Raw genomic sequence first — 12,516 nt, 5'->3', positions numbered from 1 at the left:
CTAACCTCATGTAAAATGGAGTGGAAAACTGTTCTGTAGTCAGACCAATGAAAATGTGACATTCCTTTTGGCAACCATGGGTGCCATATCCTCCGGACTAAAGAGGAGAGGGACCTTGCAGCTTGTTATCAGTATGGGAATCCTTTCCCAAAACTCCAGCAACTGGTTTCCTCATTCACCAGTGGTTTACAGACTGTTTACAGACGGTGTGCATTGGAATGTGATTCATGTGACACAACTGTTATTATTTATTTACAACTGTAATTTCTGAGATTAATGTTTTGCATGTTGCTAATGTAGCTCCATTTTTTTGTTGACCACGTCAGTCTTTATAACCTAACATGATAATCTCAGGTACTATCTGTTAAGTCTCTGCTGGTCTAAAACATCAAGTACACCTTTCACTAAAGCTCATACCATATGACTGACTAGTAATGGACCAATTCCATGTATATCCATTGTCAATAAAATGAAGAGCTGATTGCCTGATTCTTTTGGCAACCCAAGATTACTTTAAATCCAAGTAAACTCTAAAGTCACTAGATTTCTGACTGAAACATTAAAACAGCAATTTTTGTCAGAGAGAGAGAGTCGTTCAATGTAGTGTTGAAACAGTAGATTAATAAAATGTTGCTAAAATAGTTAATCGATTCATTCAGTAATCATTTCACTTATCAATTAAAAGCACCAGATGCTGTGCCTCATCTCCATACTAAAGATTTACGTGCACCCAAAACACAAAAACTGTGCCTACATACAATCAACTAGAGAATGTGCACCCAGTGGTGCTTGCATAGTTCACCCGAAACACTCCCACATAAACCATAAACACTTATGTATACTAATATTTGTGTTGCTTCTGTGCAAAAAGGAGGCAGTGTAAAACAAGTTTTAAAAGGCTGACAGGTCCATAAAGCTGTTAAAATATCAAACAGAATATGTATATGAATGTGTTCACACAGTTCACACATCTAACAAAACATCAAACATCTTCTTTAAGCCCAACATCAACATTTCAAATCAACACGCATCTGGCAGCTCTGCAGTTTCTCAGTGGGCACCAGTGACCCTGACAACACCGTCATGTATTCACTGAAATGTTATACAAACATATAAATACAAAAATATATGAAAACAGAATAAAGGGAAGTTGGCCTAAAAAGGTTCTGTTAGAAAAGTGCCATATTACATGCTCCCTTTTGCACATATGCAATGACAGTATACAGGGCCCCTGATCTCTGCAAGATCTGTATATTGATAGCCAGTTTGCATTATTTTCTCAAACATAGGTTCTGCTCAATTTTTTCACCATCTCCAAGAGATTTTGATAAAAAAGGCTGAGGCTATCCCTACTACCCAGACTTTTCATGAAAAAAATCCTGCTTTCTCCAGCCTCTAAGCAGCTGGGGTCGAAATTTGGGAATTTCTTCTCCACTTCTGTATCTTCAGACAGTATGAGCAAGCCCTGGGCTAGTAAACTGAATACAATGTACAAAGTCGAGGCTCAGAATTCACGGCCTCAGTCGTTTGCGGATTTTTCCTTAGAACCTCAGAACCTAACTAATAATTGTTCACAGAGACCACAGATATGCTCAGCAAATTGTTATGGCTTTTTCCGTGGCAATATATCATTTTTCATGCATTTTAAAGCTAAATTATTAAGCACAATATAATTTACTAATTTAGGTCACTAATGTATTTACTAATAATGTATTAAGCTGAGTTTGAAATGAAATTAAAGTGTTTTGTGAGCATATTTGGGGACATATTTAGGGTTTAAGCTAGAAAACCAGGCACTTATAGGTATTTTTTCGACCACATCTAAAATTTGCGGTTTTTCACAATTTGTGAGTGCTCTAGAAACATAACCCCAGCGAATTTCGGGGGTTTACTGTACAGCAAAATCAGCAGCGCTCTTGGAAGAAGCATCTTCTTCATTCTTTGTATCCAAATACTGTGGTCAGATTGTTTGGGTATGGTCATAGATAATCTTTTAAAACATCAGAACTATATATGAAATACTAAAAAAAAGACTTTCACTTCTCTGGCTCACTTCTTGCATGCCATCTTCCAGTCATGTTCTGTTTACATGCTGTGAAAGTTCAAACATATGCAGTCATAGTGGGCAAACTCTTCATCAGGTCTGGTCATTTTTGGTTTGAATTCTCTTTTTCTAAAAACAGTAAGGTGTAAAAGTACAACTATACAGTACAGGCCAACTCAGAGGTGGGTGCACTGTAACATTGCCCATTTGGTAGTTCTTAGTGCTCTGTTTATGTACAGCAAAATTCCCTGGAAATGCTGCTCTACTTGCATGATCTTCCATTACAATTAACAACAGCACATCAACATGGGTCACCATAATCTGGAACATTCTGCTTTGTGTCATTTTCCAGTGGCAACAGAGGGGCTCTATCATAGCCATGCCTGCTTGGCCAAGCTGGAGAGGCCAGTGTGGTTGTCAGGCATGTGCTGAACCAGAGAAGAGGACAGGAAAGTAGGTGACAAGAGAGAAGAGGAGAGGAAAAGAGCAGAGCACCGTTTATCATTTGTTCATGACTGTGCCGAATGACAGCCTGCCATCAAGGTAATGAAACCAAACATGGCACGTCCTTAGCAGTACAATCACAAAGGGGAGTTTAAATAATTTTACACAGCAAAGTCTGTCATCAGGTGTGAGGGGCTGTAGAAAGTCTGATAAATTGCCTCAAGTGACATCAAGGAATAAGTGTCAGTTGGGTCTGAAGACTACAAGTTTGAAAATAAAAAGTTAGAAGAGACTACCAGAGCTCTGTAGTGTGCAGCTGCTTATCTCTGCTTGAGGTCAGAGTCTCATTGCTGCATTAGCCACCAACAACCTAACATACAAACATACAGTACACCTACATTATCAACAAGTTGCATTAAGAATGTAGGTTCTAGTTTTGACAATGAAAAAGCATGTATGGTGGAAAAAACATATCTCGGGTTCTGCTGTATCAATTGAGTCTGACAGTGTTACAAATGTGCAATTCTAAATGGTTCTAAATTTTTCTGTAGTTTAACTGTACTTTAAACAAACTGTAAACAATAGACAAAAATCAATATTATATTATTTTTATTTCCCCATATAATTAACTACATAATTTCACTTTTTAAAAAGGATAAGAAATTTGATTAAACAGTGGTTTTGAACAAGTGTTAACTAGGAGTAAATACTGCAATTGCTGGGCACAGCTGTGGATGAAAACAGATTTGGTGCTCCACTGAGTGTTTCTTGCAGCAGGACTGTGAATGAGGTAGAGACTAAAAATAAACTAAAATGTCATGTTTGTGTTAATGAAGGAACATGTCAATGGTGTGAACCACTGATGTGTTCTTAATAGTTTTTGGACAACAGTATAACATAGAGCTAGATATATGCTACCAGGTTTTGGATGTGAACACTAATTTTTGGTAGAATCAGTTAATCTGTCATTTTTTAAATCACATTTGTTGACAGTAAGAAAAAGGCAAAGACTTATCCTTTAAAACATGATGCAGAAATGCTCAGCAAGCGATGAAAAATAATTTGTGCACTTACACAAACTCTGACATGTTAGGACACCTGCACATGAATGGACTGTAGTAAAGATTCACTTACACACAGGACATGCAGCGCCACAGCTCCTTCTGTTCTCTCTTTGTTTGTGAACAGGTCTGTAGGGAACTCATGCAGAGCTGGAACAGACCAGACAGAAACATAAGGTTAGAACTATTCATATACAGTATGTTAATGCATGTATACATATGTATGTCTCTGTAGAGTGGGGTACATCCAACATATTTCCAGTGCCCAGCAGAGTTCAACCGGTGAGCACAGAAACCCACTGGAGTCATGTACTGACAAGGAGCCTTGACCGAACTATCCTTTCACTGGCTATGTATGGCAGTCTAACTGTGCCTTTCCAAGGACTTTGTATGCTTGAAGCAGGATAATAGGAAAATGAAAAAAAGTGAACACTAGTAGGACAAAGAGGAGAGAGAGCATTTTAAAAATAGAACAAATGATATTTAGGGTACAGCAAGTAGTATAGAAAGCAAAGGACAGAGAAAAGGTGGTGGGAGTTTAACCATAATTTGCAAAGTGCACTTCTCTGCATGAGAATGTAAGTACAACTGATAAGAGAGGGCAACTGTGAGTCTGAGTAAGATACAGAGAGCAAGAGAAAAAAATGGAGAGCTGGCAGATGGGAGAGTGTGAAGGAAAACAGAAAGAGATGAAAAAGAGAGTTTGTCTTTAAAAGGTGGCCAAAGTTATTAAACCCACCCCCCACCCCTCCACAGTTTTTAGTGTCCTCCCCTCTCTCAGTCCAACAGTCCCTCTTTGACTGCCAAGACCAATGACAGGCATTTGGCTGCCAGAGTGTTGAGAAACCTTTGCCTCTTAATCCACAAGCATCATGTCACCACTGTCATCTTCTCCCCCAGCTGAAATTAGGAGTTTATTCACAGGCTACTTCTAACATCTGGTACATATTTCAGAACTACACTATTCCCTGGGAAAGGACAGTAAGGCACCAGGAAGTGAGGTGGGCTAATGCTAATGGTTGCTTGCATGTGGTGCAAAAACTGGCAACATCAGAATCAGAATCAGAATCAGAAACAGATCCCTGTGACCCTAGTTAGGAATAAGAGGGTATAGCTAATAGATGGATGGAGGGTGATTAATTGTCACTCAATTCTATCTGGGATTCTATCGCCAAGAAGACTGTGACCTCAGAATTTAATCCTGGTTAAATAATTAAGTACATCAGTACATAGCAAAGTAAAATAGTGTTCCACTAGGAACCATGGTGCTGTACAAAAACAGTGAAACAACACTTAAGAATACACATATCTAATACTCATATCTAATAGTTAAGCTGACTGATAGTTAATGAAGCAATGCAATTATGTGTGCCATATAAGTCTACGTGACTGTTGCTGTTCCTTTGTCTGCATAAAAACAATTAATAAAGTTAAAAGTCAATAAAACAAAACATTGTGTTGATGTGACAGCTTTGCACCTTCGCTATCCTCCCCGACAGTTGTATGCTGCTGTGTCTTAGGAATGACACAGGTGACTGAAAAGGTAGACTATAAAATATAAATTTCAGAAAGTATTGATTTAAAATAGTGCAGTTGTACACTGTTAATCCTCCAGTCTCCCCTCTCTGTGGTCATCTATACTGGGTTTTAATGAAGCCCAGTTAACAAGATTTTTGCTGATAAAATTATAGACAACATATGGTTGTGACAGCAGCTGTGTGATATATCAGATTTGAAATGAGTGTTCACAAAAATGTTTTCATTCTAGAAAACTGTACATGGTGTTTACTATTTTAGTAACTTATGGTGTTCTGCTCCATGCTTTTTTGATCTTTGACTAGATACATGAAACCTGGTGTAATAAGAGTATAATTTACTAAAAAGTGTTGCCACACCTGATGGCAGAAAGAGGGACTGCATAGTGGAATATTTTAGTCCAGTGTGACACTTTGAATCGCTACATCTGTACAAGGTAGCTCAATCAGAACTATGCCACTCAAGCTAATCAGCTGGCATGTATGCTTTTACGGCACTTAACTCTGTCAGTCACGTGATCCTCATCTTGCAGGTTGTTTTCTACTGAGAGTGTCCTATGTAGTTTTGATTGTTGTCATAATGACAACTGTTAACTAGCAAAATTAAACAATGTGACATTTGTTTATTTGTCTTTTTGGTCTAAAACTGAAGTATGGGATAAAGTGAAGCTTTCCCATGATAAAGTCAGAGGCTCAACAATGTTCTTACAATTCATTCATTTTTTTTACTTATATCTTTTAAAGTAACATTTATTAAATTGGATACACGCCAGTTGAAGGGTTTAGATCAACAGCATCAATGTTACACAGTATTAGTCTTACATCATAAAGTGTAGGTTGCCTTCTATATCATTTATGTTCATTTGAGAGGCAGGTAGGCTACCAGTGGGTGAGAGAATGAATGAATAATCTAAGGTACGTGTTGAGTAGCTCATCATTCTACCTACTCTTGGTCTTATCTCAGTTGCAACACATTACAGAGCGAAAATGAGAGCAGAAAATGATAGTTCAATGCTTTACCACTGTTTTCTCCCACTCTTTCAATTTTCACAATTTCATTGTGTTTGAGTGTCTGCAGTCCTCCTCTGCACTATGTTCCACTGCTATACTTTCTTAAGCCTAACACAATGCAGAGCAGCCTGTAAAATGCCACAGAGTGTACAGAGCAGCAGAGCACACAGCCATCTCACAGCAACAGCTGGATGTGTTTAACATTTACTGTTTAAAGCCAATGTTAGCTGGTTCAAACTCAGTCCAGCTAAAATGCCAGGCTAGTGTATGAAGGGAAAGAACAAGCAGCTCTTATGATACTGTAGAACCTAGGGGGAAGTGGAGATAAGAAAAACAACACTCCTTTCTTAAGTCAATGTTTTACAAATAACCAGAAATAGTGATACATCAAAACAGTGAAGGGAAAAATGAAAAAGCAGATACAAAAACAAAAGAAAACTAGCAGAATGCTGAAGTTGAAGGCATCCTCAAGTCTTCAAAGAGCCTGCAGACAAAACTCTTAGAGCTAATTACTGATCCAAGAAGCATGAAGTCCTTTTTCCCATGAGAGCTAAGCACACATGCAGATGTAATGCCGAATTAGAAACCCATCAAACCTTCATGTTTTATAGACACCACCACTAAGAGGTTCCACTTGACAGCATCCAGCTCTTTCTAAATCTGACTTACGCACTTAAAGCATAATTTCTGGTTTAGTTCTGTTTGGTTGCTTTGTTCTGTTAGTTTTGTCCATTGGTGATAAACAAAGTAACTGTTTACTAAAATCCTACCTAAAACAGTGACTGTTACAGTATGTTGAAGCATCGTGCATGGCACTCTGGTAAGAAGGAGTGTGGTATCTTATTTTAGCTTCTTTAAAACTCACATGAGCAGAAGCATAAGAAAACACATTATAAATATGTAAACTACAAATATTAGCATATGGCCACCTACTGTAATTAGCTTCCTACCTACAGCATTAACCCAGCAGTATTTCATTAACTAATGACATTTCATGAGGTTAGAGGTCACATGAAAAGCCACCACATGCAATCTGTAGATGAGGGGCTTAGCTAAGTATGTAAGAACCTCAAACTGTTTATTCCTGTTTGCACTGACCACAGTAGCAAAGGAGATACAGACAGATGTTTGAGCAACTACAGTCAACCTGAAATGGAAACTCTACATCAACCACATGAGAAGCAGACAGCGTGAGAGCTGCCAAACTGAGGTGAATGATGCTCAGAAATGAGCAGGGGAGACAAAGGGCTCAGCAACTGATTCCTGTCAAGTGGACATGGTAATGGAGACAAGAGGATAGGCTGGCAGAGCAGCTATAGAGATTTCTGTGCCCGGACTGACATCTGCTAATACGCCTTAGTGAGATCAAGGCAGCAGATGCGCTCATTGCCATAGTTTTCTGTGAATGGACAGACAAGAACAAGCACCTGCTTCACGCGCACATGCTACAACATACTTAACTCTATATACGTCGGGGTGGCCGCTAAGGTACTTTCATTTTCATGGCGCCTCAGTTCTCAATAAATGGAAGATTTCCAAGTCCTCAGCTCTTACTCCTTTTTAATCCATCAATCATGTAGAGGCAGTTAACCAAGCATACTTTTTCTGTCTCACTTTACCTTTACACATTTACACAGCTGCTGGTCACTGAGCAGCTGCAGTCCTAGCTGAAGGTTATGCAGCTTGGACACACTGACAGCAGATACAGAGGGAGGTTATGCCTTCTCACACACACTATATTTGCCAATATGGTGACATAAGAAGGCATATTTTCATATAAAACTAATAAAAAAAAAACATAAGTGAACACAAAACTATATTTGACTCCACAAACAGTATATAGAAGAAAGAGCCAAGTCTGAAAAAATACAAAATAAAAACTGGATAAAGAGTGGGAGTTCCTGCTAAGTTCTAATATCAGTCAGTCTGAGCTGTCACTCATACACAGCACAGGCGCACTCTGAACACAAACACAGCTACAGCAGGTGACTGCACAGTCATTATTGCACTTATTCCGATTGAAGAAAAAATGAACATTAACTGCAAAAACACTCCTGTGCTAAATTTCAACAAACGATAGAAGTCCAAATGTTGGGTTCAGTCCGAAAGCACTTTGAGACTTCCTGCATCATTGTAGCATCACATTTGTGTGGTGGGCACACCCTTCATAGACTTTTCAGTGATGTTCATTGGTAATACCACTGGAATAACATAGGTTCTTTTGTTTTTGTCAGTGTTTTTTTTAAGTTACAGCTGAGCCACAAAGGACAGTACGTGGTGTCACACTGCAACAAGCCTATCCATCAATACAGGGACATAAAATCCCCAACATACATAACCGACATCCTACATAACCTACTGAAGAGCAGTAAACAGTTAACTTCTTACACAACTGTTGCATTTGAGGAGTGACTCACCCTTACCCTATTCAAACACATATTCAAAATTGTGCAAGGCACCCAGGCAATGAGAGGATGCTTTCAGATTCAACAATAAATTCACACTTATCTTTCAGAGCTGACAGAACATGCCTTACATCAAGTGAAAACTGTCCAGGTCCAATTACGCTGCACATGCCATAGCTGATAACCAGAGCACAGCTGACTCAGGCAGTCTGCTTGAAAAGGAATGTCTGAATATTCCACTGAAGAGGAAACTTTTCAAACAAATATTATTCTTTCATTAATACTAAATCATAGTTGTTGTTCCAATGTTTGGATGATCCATCAGTGTTAATCAACACATTTGTGCACAGAGCTGTTTTAACACAGTACGGCTGCCACACTTAGACGTATGCGCTCACATCATTCGACTTTGATCTGCTTCATCAATATCAGCACTCCTGCCTGGGTGTGTGCTCAACTTTAGCCATCTAAACACCAACTCCATAGCAACAGAGTGACTGTCTCCTTGAGGCAGAGTGTGTTTAAGTGGCAGGAGGCAGTGGTGGGCACAAATAATAGACTGCTAGTCTTAACATAAAGGGAGTCACTGCGGTACCGCTACTCCACGGTACACTTGCCATTAGCGATGACGTTTGATGTACTACATGCAGAGTGCAGGTTGAGATGCGGTGCATTATGCATGATATTTGGGGATTAAAAAAAAAAAATACACGTGCCATTGTGTGCGATGGAAATGATGCTGGTGTGTTGGAGAATAGTGGAGTGGTTGGAAGTAGTGCTGAGGGGGGAACTTTAAACATAAAAGATGCTATCTGCGTTACACAGCTCAGTCAATATTATCATTTCATCAATAGTAAGCTGTAAAGCAGAATGCAGAGAATTGTAAAACTGTAGTGAGAGCATGTCGAGACAAAGAAAGTGAGAAAGAAAGCAAGGACAAGTGATGCAGTTGGGCTGGCAATTAGTGCAGTTTTAAGTGAGGTCACTGGGGTGGCCCTTTAACAGCTGATGGTGCTCTGCCCTGAAATAACACTGCTAGCTATAGCACACACACATATTCATACACACAGATGCATACACACAACCACCCACCCACCCACCGACACACACGCTATAGCTGAACACACAGATGGAGCAAGATATAAAAGGACACACACATAAGAGCAGTGAAATTTCCATTTTTTCCCTTTCGGCAATCACCCTGTTCTCACTGTTCTTCTTCACTATGCACAATCAGTTGCAGTCAATGTATCAATCAGGAATCAACACATTCAGCCTCAGTCTGCTTCACTATCCTGCTGGAGCTGACTGCCTGCATGCAGCATCCCACGCCAGTCCAATTTACCAGGCAATTTGAAAGGAGCAACTATGTGTCACCCAGGGGCTCTGAATTGGGATGTAGCATGACTTCTGTTAGGCTTGTTTTCCTCCGGTTGGTGCTCAGCAGCACCTTATCTTGCCTTTATGCAACGCGAACCATGTTCAGATAGACAAACGTATGAGAGGATCTGCTGTGTTGTAGTATTTTTGGCAAATCTCCTTGAGTAGATAAAGTTTAGTTGCAAATGAAGATTTTTGACTTCCTACACACCAGCTAAAGTAAGGTGAAGTGGCATGACTCTGTCCTACACAGATTCAGTGGTCTGTTAACCTACAGAGTGTGTGAGAGCTTGATTTTGGTGCAACAAATTACCCTTGCTGCCAGCTTGCCCCAGTGGCCAATCACAACAAACCATGCCCAGAGAGAAAACGTGTTGATCAGCTAATATGGCTCTCACAGAGCAGCAAAAATTTTATTCCTACCCTCTTCAATGTCTTACTGGCAATGATGTCACCTTTTCTAAACAGCCTTATGTAACGCAGGATAAGGCTCTGTATGTGCCGAAGGGTGGAGTAGGGGAGAGGGAACTTTTTGGATGTGTGTATGACGCAGAGCAAGAGTGAAAGACAAACAGCCAGGGAATGCAAGTCTGCGTGCTCACAAAATTCTGTCCTGTTCCCTTTTCACTGATGATATAATAGTTTCAGGCTGTTGTCATGGGAACAAAGAGGCACCGCTGGCTGGATTTGGCAATGGGGGGTAAGATGATGAGGGGAGGGGGTTGTCTAACTGCATTTGGATGTTTGGATGGCCAGCTCTGATTTGGAAGAAATTGTGTGCAGATGCATATGGCCATTGTTATGCTGTTGTGATGACTATGGATATTATATTACAGTTTACAAATCAGACCTGACCTTTGGAGTCAGGGCTCAAGAAGGGCTTTCAACTCTTTGTGTGTGTGTGTGAGTATGTGTGTGTGTGTGTGTGTGTGTGTGTGTGTGTGTGTGTGTGTGTGTGTGTGAATGAGTGTTAAGAGATACATATAACATATGGAAAGAGTGAAACAGAGAAACACAAGCCCACAGCAGATCTGTGACATCTGAAAACATTTGATGAAATTCTGTCTGTTCGAGTGTGTCTGCAGGTGAGTCTCCCTACAAAAACACTGTGATGGATTGTTTACAACAGAAAGTTTGTGTAACGCTTTCACTGCTTGTATTTAGTTCCTCTTCTAAAGAGTTTTGGCTACTGTGGGAACTTGTCTAAAATCTGATTGCCATTTTTTTGCCCCATCTGACATGTTTTCTGTAGTTGCTGTGTGTATTCCCAGACCTCAGCAGTCTACTTGGAGAATACAACACTGAGAGGAAAAAAAGAAGAAAATTAAGCCATGGAAACAAGACTAAAGGCCAAACCACATAGAAAGCTTGTGTCACTCATCCATCATAAAATCTATCAATCCACAAAGAGTTTTGGACACACGTTATGTCAGCCCAGGATTTTTCTGCACTCCAACTCTATTTGTAGTGCACTTAGTGATGTCATCTCCACAAACAGCTGTTTAAAACACATCCCCTGCTGTTTGTGTCCTAAATTTACTAATGGTATCTGTAGAAGCTGATTAAAGTTCCTAGTGTGACTATGGGCTTTTTTGGTTTTACTCTAGGCATATTGAAAGGCAGGGGGGAAAAGCACAACCGATCAATAAATAAAAACAACGTTGCCCACTTGACAACTATTTTTGTGTAGTGAAGTCAGCCTGGTGAGTCCAGGCTCTATCCTTTCAGCGCCCCAGCAGCTGACGGACAACTGGTTCAGGCACTTTACTACATACTGTAAAGAGAAAAGTCATTCTGTTGGTGGTACTTCTCAGGGGATCATAAATGCTGTTGCGCTGTAACAAATTGTAATTTCTGTCTGATAATATTCCAATGGGTTTTCCCAGTTAGTCACAGTGGATCTCACAGTAAGTTTATGGAAATAAACAATGAGAATGGTTTTATGCAGTAAAATGACTCAGCAGAATTCCAGTGAGTGCCATAGTGGTGATGAATAATAGTTAAATATGTCATTAATTAATACCCTGCTAATTCACTTCACACTGCAGTACAGCTCCCTCTGCTCTCTCCTGTCAAGCTACCATCAACTGGAAGCTGCCCAGCCCATTATGAATGCAATAATTCTGCATCTCACACTCCCAGCTAATTATGCACAGTGGGAAAAGATTTTTTTTTTCTTCTCTGTGGATGTCTGTGTCTGTGTGTGTGCATAGTCACTGTCTGCTTATCCTCTGTGAAAAACAACACAGAAATTATTAGTGATGCAGGGCCAGACAATGTCCACCTGTAATTACATAGTGGTGAAATTTTGTTTGAGAGTGATATTTGGACTTAAAAGGTCAAGGAAGTAAGGGTCTTCAAGGAAGATCAACTGATTTGACATTAATCTTAACTGTCCTTTGAAAGTTTAGTATCTGTTTTAAGTTAAGTATTTCACCCGCTTGTATTTGCACTCTCATTCTTTCAGTCACTACCTAAAGCGTGTGGCCACAGGTATGAGTTGGAACTGGTAAAATGAAAGCCTTGGTTTCTGGCTCAGATCCCTTTTCACCATGACAATCTGGTGCATTACTGCTGATGCTGCACCAATCTTCCTTCTAACCTCCTTCTAAATTTTCTCTCTCCGTTAAGGACAA

At 39.8% G+C, this 12,516-nt stretch overlaps 1 protein-coding gene across 1 annotated transcript in view; it reads right to left on the bottom strand.

The window, feature by feature from the left end:
* The window catches only part of LOC113128174 (sodium/potassium/calcium exchanger 3-like), a 44,777-nt gene that overhangs the window by 16,441 nt on the left and 15,820 nt on the right, over positions 1 to 12,516 (bottom strand). The window contains exon 3 of the mRNA XM_026303284.2: positions 3,623 to 3,699. Within this exon, the coding sequence (XP_026159069.1) occupies positions 3,623 to 3,699 (77 nt within the window). The remainder of the gene's footprint in view (positions 1 to 3,622; positions 3,700 to 12,516) is intronic.

Source organism: Mastacembelus armatus, chromosome 1 (genome assembly GCF_900324485.2).
Source record: "Mastacembelus armatus chromosome 1, fMasArm1.2, whole genome shotgun sequence".
Lineage (NCBI taxonomy): Eukaryota > Metazoa > Chordata > Actinopteri > Synbranchiformes > Mastacembelidae > Mastacembelus > Mastacembelus armatus.
Note: the sequence above shows the minus strand (reverse complement) of the source record. Positions and strands in the feature narration are given on the sequence as shown.